The sequence below is a fragment of the Salmo salar genome, chromosome ssa27 (assembly GCF_905237065.1).
Source record: "Salmo salar chromosome ssa27, Ssal_v3.1, whole genome shotgun sequence".
Lineage (NCBI taxonomy): Eukaryota > Metazoa > Chordata > Actinopteri > Salmoniformes > Salmonidae > Salmo > Salmo salar.
In genome coordinates this window covers 34,950,758-34,971,807 of record NC_059468.1, presented here as the reverse complement: position 1 = coordinate 34,971,807, position 21,050 = coordinate 34,950,758, and the positions used below count along the sequence as shown (strand labels likewise).

At 45.0% G+C, this 21,050-nt stretch overlaps 1 protein-coding gene across 3 annotated transcripts in view; it reads left to right on the top strand.

The window, feature by feature from the left end:
* Positions 1-21,050, top strand: part of LOC106588997 (CUB and sushi domain-containing protein 3) — a 746,396-nt gene that overhangs the window by 87,292 nt on the left and 638,054 nt on the right. For all 3 annotated transcript variants that reach the window (XM_045709277.1, XM_014178612.2, XM_014178611.2), the window contains exon 2: positions 7,193-7,415. In XM_045709277.1, the coding sequence (XP_045565233.1) occupies positions 7,193-7,415 (223 nt within the window). The remainder of the gene's footprint in view (positions 1-7,192; positions 7,416-21,050) is intronic.

Sequence of the window (21,050 nt, the reverse complement as noted above, 5' to 3'; positions counted from 1 at the left end):
ATCGTGTTTCTTCCTCCATCTTTCTCAGATAGCTTTGTGGAACTGTTTGTGTTCAGTCATTCTATAGGACTATACACCACCAACGCCCAACGCAGTGCTCCTCACTTTTAAGCGGCTTCCATCCCATGCCAGCCTTCAGGCTGCGTTCCAAATGGCACCCTATTCCCTATATAGTGCACTACTTTCAACCAGAGAGCCTAAAGTAGTGTGTCATTTGGGACGCTGTCATTCTCGGCTCGCTCCGCTGAGCCTCTGAGGTGGTTTTAAAAAGCTCCCTCTAGACGTAGGTGGATTCCGCATTGCACTCGTTAATTGGAAACTGTATATTGGTAAATGAGATGGAAAAGAGACTGCGGGAAGATAGGGATGTTTCCACTAAACCACTTCATCGTCTTATATCCAGATAAAACATCTAAAAATCTCCCTCCTCCAAAAAAATCGAACTGGCATCCATGACCATGATGATTCATCATTCATACCTCAGGCTCAAATAGGGTCTAGATAGCTCCACAGCGTCCACACAGTCGGTGGAAAAGCCCTCCTTTCTCCACCCTTACATTAATTAACCCTTAAGGGGAGTGGTGGAGAGGATAAATAGTACATCTCTCTCTCTCTCTCCCCTCTCTGCAGTATATTATTTTCAAGAATCACTATGTGTCACGCTTGATATGAATGATTCGGGAGACAGGCGCAGGAATGCGTAATAGTTTTTTTTTATTGCACCCAAATTACGGAGTGCCGTGTAAAGCCACGGGGACGAAGACCAAACAAACACTATACAAAACACTGGGTAGAAACCCAAACAAAAGAGCGAGGAGTACCTCAAATAAATAACACACACGCACAATGATTAACACACTGGACGAGACCAGTAATCATCTGCGCAATCCACAATGGCACAAAAGCCAAAACACAGCACAGGTACTCACACGAACCAACGGACATTGTAACAATAATAGACAGGACAATGGTAAACCAAGGGCATACTTATACAATTACTAATCACTGGGAATAGTGGCCAGGTGTGCGTAATGAAAGTTCCGGAGGGATGCGTGACACTATGCCTGTACTACTGTAAAGTTAAATACTCTTGCTAATTTTAAGCAGACTGTTGTCTGGACTGTTGTCATATTTCATCCAGTTTTCTATACTGACGTCCTCCCAGCAATGGCAGATTTTCACTTTCTCAGGCTAGCTAACGATTCCAATGACAAAACATGTCAACAAACGCTAGCTCCCCCAATGTTTGAGTCCCAGGCAATCCTCAACGACTTTACCCCCCACATACTCCTCTGTCCGTTCGGTGTTGATTGCGTCCAGACCTATTAACACTCAACAGTTGCTACTGGATGTCTGTGGCGGTGTGGCTGTGCCCCAAATGGCACCGTATTCCCTATATAATACACTGCTTTTTACCCAAGTCCTATGGGCCCTGGTCAAAAGTAGTGCACTAAATAGGGAACAGGGTGCCATTTGGGACGCATCCTGTGACTTCATATGCTCATCTGTCATGACCCATCCTTCACGTGGCAGTACAGTATGTGGTGCAATTAGAGCTGTGAGCCACATTGGCCCTTCACAGCGAATCACGGACAAGACCAAGAAAAACCAGGGAGAGCAGGAAGCAGACAGTTAGCCATGCATGCATGCCGTGTACCACAGGAGGCTGCTGAGGGGAGGAGGAAACCATGTGTTTGATGAGTTTGATACCATTCCATTTATTCCGCTCCAGCCATTATCATGAGCCTGTCCTCCCCAATTAAGGTGCCACCAACCTCCTGTGCCACGTACCATACTAAGAGCATGTCTGGGCATGTCTGGGCATGTCTGAGCACGTCTGGGCATGTCGGGGCATGTCTAAGCATGACTGAGCATGTCTGGGCACGTCTGGGCCTGTCTCATCAGGTCTGGGCCTGTCTGGGCCTGTCTGAGCATATCTGATAACACAGCAGATCGTGTCTCCTACCGGTCTCTGTATGATCCCGTCATTGAGCTCCTATTAAATGATTCCTATTCTAATTCCTAATTATATGGATCCCTATAGATTATATGGATACTAGCACACAAGCACGGAGATCATGCTATACACTACACAGTGTTAACCATATGGAACTACCAGATGCACTGGTAGGCTACTGTATGTTCACAACCAGTAACACTGATCTAATGTGAAGATTGGATGTGTGTGTGTGTGTGTGTGTGTGTGTGTGTGTGTGTGTGTGTGTGTGTGTGTGTGTGTGTGTGTGTGTGTGTGTGTGTGTGTGTGTGTGTGTGTGTGTGTGTGGGTGTGTGTGGGTGTGTGTGCGTGTGTGTGATTTCATTGGTAGCAGAAGGAGACATGCAGAGAAAGGCAGGGTTGTCAGCAGCTATCTCTCCAGATGGCTCCCTGATCTATTCCTCTCACGGTGTGGATAATACGTGATCACTTGAGTGTATTACTTCCCCAATGCCAAGAGAAACCGATGCCCTGCAAGGCTACCACCACTACTACTGTGTGATAATATGTGCAACCTTTAGCAGATCACAAACATACTTCACCTCCAGCAAAATGTATGTTCTCCTGGAATTAACTTGGACAGGGTTCAAATTGATTCTGTCCTTTCGTATTTCGGGGGAGCATAATCTTCAGCAGCGATTTATATGAATTTAATATCACCACCCAGCCAATGGGGATATCTGTGTGTACTGGACAGTAGGTCTAGAATTTAATAACATTAATTATCTAGAATATAATACCATTAATAGATATACAATATAATACCATTAATAGACATACAATATAATACCATTAATTATCTAGAATATAATACCATTAATAATCTAAAATATGATACCATTAATAGACATACAATATAATACCATTAATAGACATACAGTGCCTTGCAAAAGTATTCATCCTCCTTGGCATTTTTCCTATTTTGTTGCATTACAACCTGTAATTGAAATAGATTTTTATTTGGATTTCATGTAATGGACATACACAAAATAGTCCAAATTGGTGAAGTGAAAAAAATTACTTGTTTCAAAAATTTCTACAAAATAATAACCGGAAAAGTGGTGTGTGCATATTTATTCAACCCCTTTACTATGAAGCCTTTAAATAAGATTTGGTGCAACCAATTACCTTCAGAAGTCACATAATTAGTTAAATAATGTCCACCTGTGTGCAATTTAAGTGTCACATGATCTGTCACATAATCTCAGTATATATACACCTGTTCTGAAAGGCCCCAGAGTCTGAAACACCACTAAGCTAGGGGCACCACCAAGCAAGCGACACCATGAAGACCAAGGAGCTCTCCAAACAGGTCAGGGACAAAGTTGTGGAGAAGTACAGATCAGGTTTGGGTGATAAAAAAAGATCAGACACTTTGAACATCCCACGGAGCACCATTAAATCCATTATTAAAAAATGGAATGAATATGGCACCATAACAAACCTGCCAAGAGAAGGCCGCCCACCAAAACTCACAGACCAGGCAAAGAGGGCATTAATTAGAGAGGCAACAAAGAGACCAAAGATAACCCTGAAGGAGCTGCAAAGCTCCACAGCGGAGATTGGAGTATCTGTCCATAGGACCACTTTAAGCCGTACACTCCACAGAGCTGGGATTTACAGAAGAGTGGCCAGAAAAAAAGCCATTGCTTAAAGTGTTTGCCAAATAGCATGTGGGAGACTCCCCAAATATATGGAAGAATGTACCCTGGTCAGATGAGACTAAAATTGAGCTTTTTGGCCATCAAGATAAACGTTATGTCTGGCGCAAACCCAACACCTCTCAACACCCCGAGAACACCATCCCCACAGTGAAGCATGGTGGTGTCAGCATCATGCTGTGGCGATGTTTTTCATTGGCAGGGACTGGGAAACTGTTCAGAATTGAAGGAATGTTGGATGGCGCTAAATACAGGGAAATTCTTGAGGGAAACCTGTTTCAGTCTTGCAGAGATTTGAGACTGGGACAGAGGTTCACCTTCCAGCAGGACAATGATCCTAAGTGTACTGCTAAAGCAACACTTGAGTGGTTTATGGGGAAACATTTAAATGTCTTGGAATGGCCTAGTCAAAGCCCAGACCTCAATCCAATTGAGAATTTGTGGTATGACTTAAAGATTTCTGTACACCAGCGGAACGTATCCAACTTGAAGGAGCTGGAGAAGTTTTGCCTTGAAGAATGGGCAAAACTCCCATTGGCTAGATCTGGCAAGCTTATAGAGACATACCCCAAAGATACTTGCAGCTGTAATTGCTGGAAAAGGTGGCTCTACAAAGTATTGACTTTGGGGGGGTGAATAGTTATGCATGCTCACATTTTCTTTTTTTTCTTATTTCTTGCTGGTTTCACAATAAAATATATTGTGCATCTTCAAAGTGGTAGGCATGTTGTGTAAATGAAATGATACAACCCCCCCCCCCAAAAAAAATCTATTTTAATTCCAGGTTGTAAGGCAAGAAAATAGGAAAAATGCTAAGGGGAGTGAGTACTTTCGCCAGCCACTGTAGAATATAATACCATTAATAAACATTGAAAATAATACCATTAATAAACCTAGAATATAATACCTTTAATAAACCTAGAATATAATACCATTAATAAACATTGAATATAATACCATAAATAAACCTTGAATGTAATACCATTAATAGACCTTGAATATAATACCATTAATAAACCTTGAATATAATACCATTAATAAACCTTGAATATAATACCATTAATAAACCTAGAATATAATACCATTAATAAACCTTGAATATAATACCAAATTCCCATGAATAAACCTAGAATAAAATACCATTAATAAACCTAGAATATAATACCATTAATAAACCTTGAATATAATACCAAATTCCCATTAATAAACCTAGAATATAATACCATTAATAAACCTTGAATATAATACCAAATTCCCATGAATAAACCTAGAATAAAATACCATTAATAAACCTAGAATAAAATACCATTAATAAACCTAGAATATAATACCATTAATAAACCTAGAATATAATACCAAATTCCCATTAATAAACCGGCATCGGTCACTGTTTTGATTGAGAATAACTCAAATAAAAAATATCAATGCAAGCCTTTGCTTGGTGTATTTTCCATTGAACTCCATTGAAAGACAATGTGAATGGGAGGCTTTTGCTGACAATGGAGCCGAAAGAAAACCAGGGTTCATCCAGGATATGGAGGCCTGGAGTCTGTATAGACCATCTGGTGGTCAGCCATTCTGGAGCCATTATACCACGATGGCCACAGTGCTGGCAAAAGTGCTTCTGCCATTAGGCATTATTCTGATCCAGGACTCTTCTGATCCAGGGTTATTCTGACCCAGGCTTATTCTGACCCAGGACTATTCTGATCTAGGGTTATTCTGACCCAGGGTTATTCTGATCCAGGACTCTTATGATCCACAGTTATTCTGACCCAGGGTTATTCTGATCCAGGACTCTTCTTGATTCAGGGTTATTCTGAATCAGGGTTATTCTGACCCATGGTTATTCTGACCCATGCTTATGCTGACCCAGGGTTACTGTGATCCAGGGTTACAGTCTCCAAGAACTGTAATATTGAATCATGAGTGTGTTTTACTTCAAGCCCAGAGGAACCATGCCTTCTGGACCATGAGAAAGTGTTAGGCAATGCAGCAGTGCAGTAGTGGTGTTGTGTAAGTTCTCTGTGTGTAAATAGCAGAGCAGGTCTTCCCCCCAAAGTAAAGCACAGTACACAGCATGGCATTGGACATGCATCTAGCTGAGACTGATATTCTAGGGACGGCATGCTGGGCGTGATTGTGGCGGCCTGCTGGCTCTCCCCATGCAGGACATGGTGTCTGTGTGTCTGTGACACTGTATGCAGCAAGAGCACACTGCTAGACTCCCGATCAGGCACCTGCTACATATATAGCAGTACAGTATGGTTTCTGGAAAGGGTTGCACTATATTTTATCTGTATCTTTATCAATATGCTCCACTGGTTACCAAAGTAATTAGTGGAGCAAAAATACATGTTTTTATCATTCCCGTGGTATACGGTCTGATATGCCACGGCTGTCAGCCAATCAGCATTCAGGGCTCGAATCACCCATTTTATAACAGACTTTATACAATGGGCGGGTCTAATCCTGAATGCTGATTGGTTAAAAGCGCATTCCAGCCAGTATCTATTCCACAAGTTACCATCGGCTAAATGAAATATATGACGTTAAAATGCCTATTTACTCTGTTCCATCTGACTGAGCAATCCACTGTCTCATCAGCCCAACCAGTAACTTTATGAACTTGATCTCCACTATAAAAAGCATCTAGACATTATCTCACATTTCTTTTAGACTATCATTTAGTTTTCATCGTACTGTCTGTCTCTCCGTCATTTGCAACGCTGTTTCAATATTCAAATTTGATCTTCAACTGTCCCATAGTAGTGAACGTGTGTAGTGGTCGGGACAAGAGAGAGAGGCAGGCAGCGTTTCTCAGCCAGTCAAAATCATGAATCAGCTGGCATCACTTTTATGGATGTATAAAAAGAAATGTTAATTGAAAATAGGTAAAACAAGCTAGTTTGCTGTCTTTCCAGCTTCAGTTTGAAGTTATTATGTTAGTTGTGTTGTTTGCTATTGTTTTCGTGACTATATCTTGTGAAAGGATGAAATAGTCTGAATAAATTCATCACAATAAAGATTTTTTTGTGTAAATATGCTCATCATTATTTGAATATGTTGGTAACCCGTTGTATTAAAGTGATAATTCCCTCAAAGCCGGTGATTGGAGGATATATTGTCACGGTTAACAACACCCATGCCAATATATCCTCCAAACACCGTCTTTGAGGGCATTATCACTTAAGTAATATATGCCACTTAGCAGCCGCGTTCATCCGAAGTGGCTTACAGTCAGTTGTGCATAAATGTTGTATGTATGAGTGGTCCCCTGAGAATCAAAGAGAGGCGCTCTACCAACTGAGCTAAAGAGGAACACTGTTTATCCACATATATGTTTTTGTGTGGTAAAGATTTAGTTCTTTTTTACTCTGCTTTTTTTGTCAAATCTCTTTTTTTTTCTCCGCATAATGGTGATAACTATACCGCAGTGACTACAATGTTGTGTTGCTTGTTATGTGCACTATGAGTCAATTTTATAGACGCCTCCCAAATAATGCTCATCTGTTATCTCCTCTCTCCTCTCCAGGTTTCATATATACGTGTGGTGGGATGCTAAAAGGTCGGAATGGCACCATTGAAAGCCCAGGTTTTCCGTATGGATACCCCAATGGGGCTAACTGTACATGGGTTATTGTAGCAGAGGAGGGAAACCGAATTCAAATTGTCTTTCAGTCCTTCGCTGTGGAGGAGGAGTATGACTTTTTATCGCTTTATGATGGACATCCTCATCCGGTGAACTTCAGGACGAGGTGGGTGCCATTTTAATACAATGTTCATTTCTTATTTCTATATCTCGTTGCCTTAATTCTTGAATCCCTGTCCGATAAAATCCTGCTTGTTCTTTTCTTCTAGTAGCTGAATATAGGATTTACGGCTTTAGGGTTGACATTTTAAAAGATAGATGAGTATGCTACTTACACTGTTCATTTCACGCAAGACTTTCGTCAGAGCAGAGCGGACTTTGAGAGCGATATGGTCTTGGATAACCTGATTAGTCCATTCTAATCTAAAATGGAAGCCCAGCAGCTTCTTCAATCGGAGCAGGCAGAACTCTCTCACTCATTTCCGAACACGTTTGATCACTGGGAAAGAGATCAGTCCAAATCATTCCATTGTAATTTGTTGCTTACATGGATACAAGATCGCTCCGGCAGTTTGACCGAATTAAAGCCGCCACTGAGAAATCACACTAGGTGATTAAGGCAGAGAAAATGGAACAGCTCTGTCCAATTAGCTGGTTATTGTAATTACTCCGGGTCCCATTAACCTGTGCTAATACACAGCAGATACTTTCCTTTTCAAAACCTCGCTGTTTGATTGGAATGTTGTCTGTGCCCTCAGAACCCTCATTAGCTTTGAACATTCTAGTCATTCATTAGGGGGACTGTGGTAACTGACGAAGTGGCTTAAAGCCCCGGTTTCAACATGACTATCTCTGCATTGTTGGAAAAGGACCCGTAATTAAGCATTTCACTGTTAGTCTACACCTGTTGTTTTACGAAGCATGTGACAATTACAATTAGATTTGATTTGACACACACACACGTCACCTCCTCAAATAGCACTACCCTCCAAGTGGAACATGTTAAATTGAATCCAAAACCGCCAAACAATAAAAAGAGAACGAAGAGATAAACGACTATACACCCCAGAGGGAAGGAGGTGACTATACACCTCAGAGGGAAGGAGGTGACTATACACCCCAGGGAGAAGGAGGTGACTATACACCCCAGAGGGAAGGAGGTGACTATACACCCCAGAGGGAAGGAGGTGACTATACACCCCAGAGGGAAGGAGGTGACTATACACCCCAGAGAGAAGGAGGTGACTATACACCTCAGAGAGAAGGAGGTGACTATACACCCCAGAGGGAAGGAGGTGACTATACATCCCAGAGGGAAGGAGGTGACTATACACCTCCGAGGGAAGGAGGTGACTATACAACTCAGAGGGAAGGAGGTGACTATACACCTCAGAGGGAAGGAGGTGACTATACACCCCAGAGGGAAGGAGGTGACTATACACCTCAGAGGGAAGGAGGTGACTATACACCCCAGAGGGAAGGAGGTGACTATACACCCCAGAGGGAAGGAGGTGACTATACACCTCAGGGGGAAGGATGTGACTATACACCCCAGAGGGAAGGAGGTGACTATACACCTCAGGGGAAAGGAGGTGACTATACACCCCAGAGGGAAGGAGGTGACTATACACCTCAGAGGGAAGGAGGTGAATATACACCTCAGAGGGAAGGAGGTGACTATACACCCCAGAGGGAAGGAGGTGACTATACACCCCAGAGGGAAGGAGGTGACTATACACCTCAGAGGGAAGGAGGTGACTATACACCACAGAGGGAAGGAGGTGACTATAGGAGGTGACTATACACCCCAAAAGGGAAGGAGGTGACTATAAACCTCAGAGGGAAGGAGGTGCCTATACACCTCAAGTGGATGGAGGTGTCTATAGAAGGAGGTGACTGTACACCCCAGAACGAAGGAGGTGACTATACACCCCAGAGGGAAGGAGGTGACTATACACCCCAGAGGGAAGGAGGTGACTATACACCCCAGAGGGAAGGAGGTGACTATACACCCCAGGGGGAAGGAGGTGACTATACACCTCAGAGGGAAGGAGGTGACTATACACCCCAGAGGGAAGGAGGGACTATACACCTCAGAGGGAAGGAGGTTACTATACACCTCAGAGGGAAGGAGGTGACTATACACCCCAGAGAGAAGGAGGTGACTATACACCTCAGGGGGAAGGAGGTGACTATACACCTCAGAGGGAAGGAGGTGACTATACACCTCAGAGGGAAGGAGGTGACTATACACCCCAGAGGGAAGGAGGTGACTATACACCCCAGAGGGAAGGAGGTGACTATACACCCCAGAGAGAAGGAGGTGACTATACACCCCAGAGGGAAGGAGGTGACTATACACCTCAGAGGGAATGAGGTGACTATACACCTCAGAGGAAAGGAGGTGACTATACACCTCAGGGGGAAGGAGGTGACTATACACCTCAGAGGGAAGGAGGTGACTATAGAAGGAGGTGACTATACACCCCAGAGGGAAGGAGGTGACTATACACCCCAGAGGGAAGGAGGTGACTATACACCCCAGAGGGAAGGAGGTGACTATACACTCCAGAGGGAAGGAGGTGACTATACACCTCAGAGGGAATGAGGTGACTATACACCTCAGAGGAAAGGAGGTGACTATACACCTCAGGGGGAAGGAGGTGACTATACACCTCAGAGGGAAGGAGGTGACTATACACCTCAGAGGGAAGGAGGTGACTATAGAAGGAGGTGACTATACACCTCAGAGGGAAGGAGGTGACTATAGAAGGAGGTGACTATACACCCCAGAGGGAAGGAGGTGACTATACACCTCAGAGGGAAGGAGGTGACTATACACCCCCGAGGGAAGGAGGTGACTATACACCTCAGAGGGAAGGAGGTGACTATACACCCCAGAGGGAAGGAGGTGACTATACACCCCAGAGGGAAGGAGGTGACTATACACCCCAGAGGGAAGGAGGTGCCTATACACCTCAGGGGGAAGGAGGTGACTATAGAAGGAGGTGACTATACACCCCAGAGGGAAGGAGGTGACTATACACCTCAGGGGGAAGGAGGTGACTATACACCCCAGAGAGAAGGAGGTGACTATACACCTCAGAGGGAAGGAGGTGACTATACACCCCAGAGGGAAGGAGGTGACTATACACCCCAGAGGGAAGGAGGTGACTATACACCCCAGAGGGAAGGAGGTGACTATACACCCCAGAGGGAAGGAGGTGACTATACACCCCAGAGGGAAGGAGGTGCCTATACACCTCAGGGGGAAGGAGGTGACTATAGAAGGAGGTGACTATACACCCCAGAGGGAAGGAGGTGACTATACACCTCAGGGGGAAGGAGGTGACTATACACCCCAGAGGGAAGGAGGTGCCTATACACCTCAGGGGGAAGGAGGTGACTATACACCCCAGAGGGAAGGAGGTGACTATACACCCCAGAGGGAAGGAGGTGACTATACACCCCAGAGGGAAGGAGGTGACTATACACCCCAGAGGGAAGGAGGTGACTATACACCCCAGAGGGAAGGAGGTGCCTATACACCTCAGGGGGAAGGAGGTGACTATAGAAGGAGGTGACTATACACCCCAGAGGGAAGGAGGTGACTATACACCTCAGGGGGAAGGAGGTGACTATACACCCCAGAGGGAAGGAGGTGCCTATACACCTCAGGGGGAAGGAGGTGACTATAGAAGGAGGTGACTATACACCCCAGAGGGAAGGAGGTGACTATACACCTCAGGGGGAAGGAGGTGACTATACACCTCAGAGGGAAGGAGGTGACTATACACCTCAGAGGGAAGGAGGTGACTATGCACCCTAGAGGGAAGGAGGTGACTATAGAAGGAGGTGACTATACACCTCAGAGGGAAGGAGGTGACTATAGAAGGAGGTGACTATACACCCCAGAGGGAAGGAGGTGACTATACACCCCAGAGGGAAGGAGGTGACTATACACCTCAGAGGGAAGGAGGTGACTATACACCTCAGAGGGAAGGAGGTGACTATACACCTCAGAGAGAAGGAGGTGACTATACACCCCAGAGAGAAGGAGGTGACTATACACCTCAGAGTGAAGGAGGTGACTATACACCTCAGAGGGAAGGAGGTGACTATACACCCCAGAGGGAAGGAGGTGACTATACACCCCAGAGGGAAGGAGGTGACTATACACCCCAGAGGGAAGGAGGTGACTATACACCTCAGGGGGAAGGAGGTGACTATAGGAGGTGACTATACACCCCAGAGGGAAGGAGGTGACTATACACCCCAGAGGGAAGGAGGTGACTATACACCCCAGAGAGAAGGAGGTGACTATACACCTCAGAGTGAAGGAGGTGACTATACACCTCAGAGGGAAGGAGGTGACTATACACCCCAGAGGGAAGGAGGTGACTATACACCTCAGGGGAAAGGAGGTGACTATACACCCCAGAGGGAAGGAGGTGACTATACACCCCAGAGGGAAGGAGGTGACTATACACCCCAGAGAGAAGGAGGTGACTATACACCCCAGAGGGAAGGAGGTGACTATACACCCCAGAGGGAAGGGGGTGACTATACACCTCAGAGTGAAGGAGGTGACTATACACCTCAGAGGGAAGACAGATAGACACAAACACACACATACACACACACACACAATACAGGTATTTGCTGTCTGGCTGGCTGAGCTTCTCCCTGTGGGTCACACTCTGAATCGACCGTGTTCCTCTCTGTAAGAGACAAATACTATGTTCATACTTTACCCCCTACTTTAAATCCTGTCTCTGCAATCAGAGGCAGTGTCACAAGCACCACCCTCCCTTCCTCTCTCTCTCCCTCCTTCCCTGTCTCCCTCCCTCTCTCTCTCCCTCCCTCCCTGTCCCTCTTTCTCGCTCTCCCTCCCTCTCTCCCTCTCTCCCTCCCTGTCCCTCTTTCTCGCTCTACCTCCCTCTCTCCCTCCTTCCTTCCCTCCTTCCCTCCGCTGACTAATTGCTTTTGTTAGATAGTACCCCATATTATTATAATTATTAGTATTTGATGGCCCCCTCCATATTTAGTTCTGACATAGATAGGTAAAACGTAAACACCTTAACAATTAAGAACAGTTTGGAATTTGATTTGGTATCTGACTTCATTAAGGAATGTTATGTTACCGCTGGTCTGGTCTCTCCCCTGTGAACGTAGAGAGTTTAATGTGGGGCCTAAGTGCAATTAGTGTGTGTGCTGTGTGTTGAGAGGGTGTGTATGAGGGTTTGTTGAGAGGGGACTGTGAGGGCATTAAGAGGGCCTTAGTTACAGTATCTTCCTTTGGCCTTGTCGAGGAGGGAGACACACACACACACACACACACACACACACACACACACACACACACACACACACACACACACACACACACACACACACACACACACACACACACACACACACACACACACACACACACACACACACACACACACACACACACACACACACACACTATGTTCCAGATCAGGGCTCTTGATCGATACTCTGTGACCTACTTTTGCATAAATTGTGAAGTGTCAGCCTCCTAATGAATGCTGCATTATAAATCAACTTCCATGGGCTTTATAAAAGGCTCTGCAGCAAACAACAGTCCCAACAAATCACGTTGTCCGCCAACACACGTGTGCACACCTGCCGGAAAAACACACACACACACACACACACACACACACACACACACACACACACACACACACACACACACACACACACACACACACACGTAGACACATCACTCATATGCACTCACGCTAAAACACAGGTACACACACACTCACAAACACACACACGCACACATTGGTGGAAAAAGTACCCAATCGTCATAGTTGAGTAAAAGTAAAGATGCCTTAATAGAAAATGATTCAAGTAAAAGTGAAAGTCACCCAGTAAAATACTACTTGAGTAAAAGTCTAAAAGTTTCTGATTTTAAATGTACTTAAGTACAGTGGTGGAAAAAGTACTACATTTTCATACTTGAGTAAAAGTTTAAGTAAAAGCAAATGCTATACATCAAATTCCTTATATTAAGCAAACCAGGATCCACAATTTGTTCTTTTTATTTTATTTACAGATAGCCAGGGGCACACTCCAACACTCAGACATACAAATAATTTACAAAACGCAGTATTTGTGTTTAGTGAGTCCGCAGGTTAGAGACAGTAGGGATGACAATGCATTATATTTTAAAGGTGTTTGAATCAGACCATATTGCTGTCCTACCTGAGCATTCTAAATGTCAGGGAAAATGTAAGGAGAAAAAAGTAAGATTTTCTTGAGGAATGTAGTGAATTAAACATAAAAGGAAAATGTGTTAATATAAATAGTGAAGTAATGTACAGATACCACAAAAAATGACTTAAGTAGTAGTACATCAAACTTAAAGTACTTTACACCAACGCACACACACAGCACCTAACCTTCTCTCTCACATGCACACACACTAACCACGTAAAATCACACACACGCACACACACGCACACACACGCACACACACACACACACACACACACACACACACACACACACACACACACACACACACACACACACACACACACACACACACACACACACACACACACACTGTAGCACTTTCTCTCCTCACTCATATGCAGCCACTAACCTGACAGGGTCATCATACTGTCAGATTATTCAGAGCAGGACATTTCTAAAGATATCAGTAACTCATTTGAGTTTCTGTTATAATATTAACGTTTCCTTCTGAATTATTCACAGACCAGTTGAATTATTAAAATATGTATCCCGATGAATGTGTCTATTTTCTTTTTCTCTCTCTCGATCTTTCTTGATCTCTCTCTCTCTGTCTCAATTCAATTTAAGGGTCTTTATTGGCATGGGAAACACACGTTTACATTGTCAAAGCAAGTGAAATAGATAATAAACAAATGTGGAATAGAGACAAAGGAATAGAGACATTTCTTTTAATGATGTGCAAATAGTTAAAGTACAAAAGGGAAAATAAAAAAGCATAAATATGGGTTGAATTTACAATTCTTCACTGGTTGCCCTTGTGGCAAGAGATCACAAATAATGCTTTTGGCACACTGTGGTATTTCACCTAATAGATATGGGAATTAATCAAAATGTGATTTATTTTTTGAATTATTTGTGGATCTGTGTAATCTGAGGGAAATATGTGTCTCTAATATGGTCATATATCCTGGGGCTCTGTTTGTGTTTGTGAACAGAGCCCCAGGACCAGCTTGCTTATGGTGCTCTTCTCCAGATTTATCTCTCTGTAGGTGATGTCTTTGTTATGGAAGGTTTGCGAATTGCTTCCTTTTAGTTTGTTGTAGAATTTAACGGCTCTGTTCTGGATTTTTATAATTAGCGGGTATCAGCCAAATTCTGCTCTGCATGTGTTATTTGGTGTTTTACGTTGTACACGGGGGATATTTTGGCAGAATTCTGCATGCAGAGTCTCGATTTGATTTTTGTAAGTGGACCCCAGAGTTCACAACCACGAAGGGCAATGGGTTCTATAGGGAGGAGGTCAGAGAACTGGCAGTGTGGTGCCAGGACAACAACCTCTCCCTCAATGTGGGCAAGACAAAGGAGCTGATTGTGGACTACAGGTAAAGGAGGGCCGAACAGGCCCCCATTAACATCGACAGGGCTGTAGTGGAGCGGGTCGAGAAGTTCCTTGGTGTCCACATCACCAACAAACTAACATGGTCCAAACACACAAAGACAGTTGTGAAGAGGGCACGATAAAACCTTTTCCCCCTCAGGAGACTGAAAAGATTTGGCATGGGTCCCCAGATCATCAAAAAGTTCTACAGCTGCACCATCGAGAGCATACTGACTGGTTGCATCACTGCCTGGTATGGCAACTGCTTGGCATCTGACCGTAAGGCGCTACAGAGGGTAGTGCGTACGGCCAACTACATCACTGGGGCCAAGCTTCCTGCCATCCAGGACCTATATAATAATAGTGTCAGAGGAAAGCCCATAAAACTGTCAGAGACTCCAGTCACCCAAATCATAAACTGTTTTCTCTGCTACCGCACAGCAAGCGATACCGGAGCGCCAAGTCTTGGACCAAAAGGTTCCTTAACAGCTTCTACCCCCAAGCCATAAGACTGCTGAACAATTAATCAAATGGCCACCGGACTATTTACATTGACCCCCCCATTTGTTTTGTACACTGCTGCTAGGCTGTTTAATATCTATGCATAGTCACTTCACCCCCACCTACATGTACAGATGACCTCAACTAGCCTGTACTCCTGCACACTGACTCGGTACCGGTACCACCTGTATATAGCCTCGTTATTGTTATTTTATTGTGTTACTTTTATAATTTTTTACTTTAGTTTATTTGGTAAATATTTTCTTAACTCTTCTTGAGCTGCACTGTTGGTTAAGGGCTTGTAAGTAAGCATTTCACGGTAAAGTCTACACTTGTTTGATTTTATTTAATAACTGATTCAAGTATTTTTAGCCAGATCCTAATTGGTATGTCAAATTGTATGTTACTTTTAATGGTGTAGAAGGCCCTTCTTGCCTTGTCTCTGAGATCGTTCACAGCTTTGTGGAAGTTACCTGTGGTGCTGATGTTTAGGCCGAGGTATGTATCGTTTTTTTGTGTGCTCCCTCTCTCTCTCTCTCTCTCTCTCTCTCTCTCTCTCTCTCTCTCCCCTCTCTCTCTCTCATGCTCTCTAAGCATCATCAATGAATGCTTCTTCTTAAAGGCTATGCAGTACTTATACTTACAGCAGCGGCTTATGCAAGTCAGTCTTGTGCACATAGAATAACCAGAAACCACTACTAAATGTGGTCACAGAATACCAAGAAGGACTGTTTTTATTTGATCTGTGAATTCCAATTTTCTAGAGCGCACTAATATCATCCAGTATTTTCTGTGTGAGAGAACCTGCTACCAGTCAGTCTTACAGAGGTCCCTGTGGAATGTCTGTATTATATACAGACACTAGTGCATGTCTAACCAAGTAATTCACGTTTTAAGGCGCGTTGACATGTGTCTGTGGTTACTGAGTGAGCTATTTGTGAATGTGATATATATATATATATATATATTTGTTTGTTTTTTTTACAGATTTTACCCACGATTTAGAAATGTTATTCTATTATATCTGATTTATTAGTAGTTAAAGATTAGATCTAGTCTTTGTATCCTTCCTGAGCATTCTCTTTGTATTTCTTAATCTATACCATGTGATCATATATCCATATGGCATGCATATAATATATCCATCCACATACCCAGAATGCTTGGTTTTCCTCTGGCTCTGTGGATTTAGAATTTTCTCTGTGACAGATCGCTGGGTCTGAATGTGTAACAGGGGATGCCTTATGTTCTCATGCACGCTAACAGCAGAGCGAGAGAGAGAGGGAGATGGAGAGGGAGAGAGAAGGAGAGAGAGCAGTGTATCAGACAGATGGCATTTTATCTCCAACAGAACCATCCTGCATCACACACAGGTCTCCATGATAGCTACAGCTGCAGCTTCCAGACGATGACACAAGGCTGTGCACAGGATTGTGTCTGCTCTCCCCCCCTCCATCTCCAGACCTCTGTTATCAAAGCCTGTCTGTAAGGGACAGTTTTTTACCTCCTGCATGTATCATGTCAGCTGTCAAGAGTTGGTCTGTGAATACGGTCATACAGTGATTCCATACAGTGATGCAAAAGGTACGGTAAGCACTGACTGCACGGTGAAAAAGGGAGAAGAGGATCTCTCTCTCTCTCTCTCTCTCTCTCTCTCTCCAGCTACTGACATCCTGTGGTGAATATGTGTACTGCTTCAGATTCACAGAGTGGAACACTGTGTAGCATAGCACACCCATGTTTGGGTTTGGCAGGGTTGCAGTCCACTAGCGGTTCTGGGGGGGGGACCCCCTTGTGGCCCCCCTAAATGTGGAGTATGATATCATTTTTACATAACTAATGCCTGCAATGCAGTGAAGAAAACGATATGACAACAATAACGTCTAATGTAACTGGCCCCTCTAACAGTACAACTGTCCCCAGCTTGGCCCACCCCAGTTGAAATGGTCTAGAACCGCCACTGTTGCAGTCGCATGATGACTCATCCTGAATTTAATTCCATTTAATTCCTCGCCTCTATCGATCGCTCCATACCTACCATCCTAGAAGTTGTTTGTGCTGATGTCAAAATTACGTGATTCATGATTGGTGTACACAACCTCTAGTCCAACCCATCGGTTCCTGGGACCAATCAGAATGGTCAGAATGTGTTCGCATTCTGGAAGTCATCGAGGAGGAAAGCAAATCCAGACTCATGGTGGAGAAGAGACGTTAGTAGGCATGGCGTTTGGCCGGAGCCATGAGGATGGGTATCCAGGGCTCTGCAGCCCATGCGAGGGTATCCAGGGCCCGGCCCCTGGCTAAAAGACCCGGTGGTCGGGCTGTTTTTAGCCATTATCAGCCTGTCTCTCTCTATAAGGGCTGACTTGCTCCAAGTTAGAGTTAAAGCTTATTGCCTTAATAAAGCTTATTGCCTTATTGCCTTATTGATCGATCCAGTCATTGAACTGATGTGAATGTACACTGTACCATGGGGGAGGATGATGAGGATAATGATGAAGGGGACATTTCCAAGGGGTATTTCTGATGAATAGTTCCTAGACTAGCTTTTCTAGCTGTTGATATGTCTTATAATCATAATGTATCACTGGCTTGGTTGGTGTCTCCTAGTTCTCCCCAGTTTGACACTTTAAATAGCAACACTCTGCCATTGTGCTATTAGACGCCCTTTGTACAGAGATTTAGTCACTTGATCGTTTTGCCTCAGCTGTTTGTGCCTGTGCCAGATTCTCCTTCTGACAGCGTGCCTTTAAGCATCCAGCAATTATCACCGTTTGCTACGGAAATGCCTATTTAAGCTACTTTGTAAAGGCTTGACTTTCTTTCGGGGGGGTTGTTTGTGCCGAACATAATTTCTTTAAGTTAAGATTGAGAGGGAGCAGGGAGAGAGGGAGCACGGGAAGGAGGGAACAGGGAGGGAGGGAGACAGGGAGGGAGGGAGCAGATATGGAGGGAGCAGGGGAAGGAGGGAACAGGGAGGGAGCAGGGATGGAGGGAACAGGGAAAGAGGGAACAGGGAGGGAGAGAGCAGGAATGGAGGGAGCAGGTGAAGGAGGGAATAGGGAGAGAGAGAGAGCAGGGATGGAGGGAGCAGGGAGGGAGCAGGGGATGGAGAGATCAGAGAGAGGGAGCAGGGATGGAGGGAGCAGGGAAAGGAGGGAACAGGGAGGGAGGGAGCAGGGATGGAAGGACCAGGGAAAGAGAAAGCGGGGAGGGAGGGACCAGGGAAAGAGAAAGCAGGGAGGGAGCAGGGGATGGAGAGATCAGAGAGAGGGAGCAGGGATGGAGGGAGCAGGGAAAGGAGGGAACAGGGAGGGAGGGAGCAGGGATGGAAGGACCAGGGAAAGAGAAAGCGGGGAGGGAGGGACCAGGGAAAGAGAAAGCAGGGAGGGAGCAGGGGATGGAGAGATCAGAGAGAGGGAGCAGGGATGGAGTGAGCAAGGAGGGAGGGAGCAGGGATGGAGCAGTGGATGGAGCAGAGCAGCGGAGGGAGAGAGCAGGCAGGGAGGGAGGGAGCAGGGATGGAAGGAACAGGGATGGAGCAGGGTTGAGGGACCAGGGGAGGGAGGGAACAGGGGAGAGAGGGAGTAGGGAGGGAGGGAACAGGGGAGAGAGGGAGTAGGTAAGGAGGGAGCAGGGGAGAGAGGGGGCAGGGGAGAGAGGGAGCAGGGGATGGAGGGAGCAGGGGAGAGAGGGAGTAGTGATGGAAAGAACTGAGGGAGAGAGGGATCAGGGGAGAGAGGCAGCAGGGGAGAGAGGAAGTAGGGATGGAGAGGGAGGGAGAGAGCTGCTGGCTCTGAAACAGCTACAGTCTAGCTGCAGGGCTTACATGAAGTAACCTGGTGTAAATCAAGATGAAACGGTTTGGCTCCCAGTCAACAGTTGGAACTAGCGCTTGAGCCATAGTGCCATTGTGATCATTCACTGTTGTTGCACTTGTTCCACTGCCCTTCTCCTTCCCCTGTTTCTACCCCATTACACTGGAATTGGCTTTGGTGGAGGCAGGGAGGCAGCACAAGGAACAGGCCCAGGGCTGATGGAGACAACACAAGGAACAGGCCCAGGGCTGATGGAGACAACACAAGGAACAGGCCCAGGGCTGATGGAGACAACACAAGGAGCAGGCTCAGGGCTGATGGAGACAATACAAGGAACAGGCCCAGGGCTGATGGAGACAACACAAGGAACAGGCCCAGGGCTGATGGAGACAACACAAGGAGCAGGCTCAGGGCTGATGGAGGCAACACAAGGAACAGGCCCAGGGCTGATGGAGGCAACACAAGGAGCAGGCCCAGGGCTGATGGAGGCAACACAAGGAACAGGCCCAGGGCTGATGGAGGCAACACAAGGAACAGGCCCAGGACTGATGGAGGCAACACAAGGAGCAGGCCCAGGGCTGATACAAAGTGTAGGGTATTATATGATGCTGTAGTGGTCACGTCTAGGGAATGGGGTCATGGAGCTACACATGACCTTTTACAGTAGACTAGTCAAGTTTAACTGCAATTTTAATAACACAAACTTGTTTACAGTTAAAATAATTATTCAAGTGTCAATTTGATTTTAGTAATATGACCTGTGACAAACATCATCAGAAGGTTCCTGTAGGATAAAGTGTAAGTGGTATCAGGATCCACGGCAGACATCTTTGTTGCTGTAGGAAAAGGGTGTTACCCGCTGCTCTCCGATGACCCAGATGAATCTCTTAAAGTGAAGTATTTCCACACCTTGGTGTAATCCACTTATCCCAATTTCCCCAATTAGACCTCAAAACCACTTGTCAGATTTTTTTTCTCCATAATAATTTAGGTATAAAAATCACCACGGAAACCCTTTGATGTTCGGTGGTTGCCGACACGTTGCTATGCTGCAGAGCTGAGGCCGGTTACAGTAGCTGCTGTGGAGATGTTTACCCCTCAGGAGTTAGCGGTTCATCTCTCTCCCTGCATTACATCCCACCCAGGGGGTGTTTGATGATAGTCGTGATAGGGAGACTAACGCTTCACAGGTAGAAAGGTGTATCATTGTGATGATGTACTGCCACAGCGTATACAGTGCCTTGCAAAAGTATTCAGACCCTTGGATTTCTTCACATTTTATTGTGTTACAAAGTATGATTCAAATGTAATTGTAATTTTTTTGGTCAACAATCTACACAAAATAAAAATTCATAAAAATTCTATAACTGCCACTGAACAAAAATATAAACGCAACATATAAAGTGTTGGTCCCATGTTTCATGAAATAAAAGATTGCAGAAATATTCCATACACACAAAAATCATATTTCTCTTAAGTTTTGTGCAAAAAATTGTTTATATCACTGTTAGTGAGAATTTCTCTGTTACCAAGACAATCCATCAACCTGACAGCTGTTGCATATCAAAAAGCTTATTAAACAGCATGATCATTACACAGGTGCACCTTGTGCTGGGGACAATAAAAGGCCACTCTAAAATGTGCAGTTTCGTCACACAACACAATGCCACAGATGTCTCAAATTTGGAGGGAGCGTGCAATTGGCATGCTGAGCTGTTGCCAGTGAATTTAATGTTAATTTCTCTACCATGAGCTGCCTCCAACATCATTTTAGAGAATTTGGTAGTACGTCTAACCGGCTTCACTACCGCAGACCACGTGTAACCACGCCAGCCAAGGACCTCCACATCTGGCTTCTTCATCTGGGGGA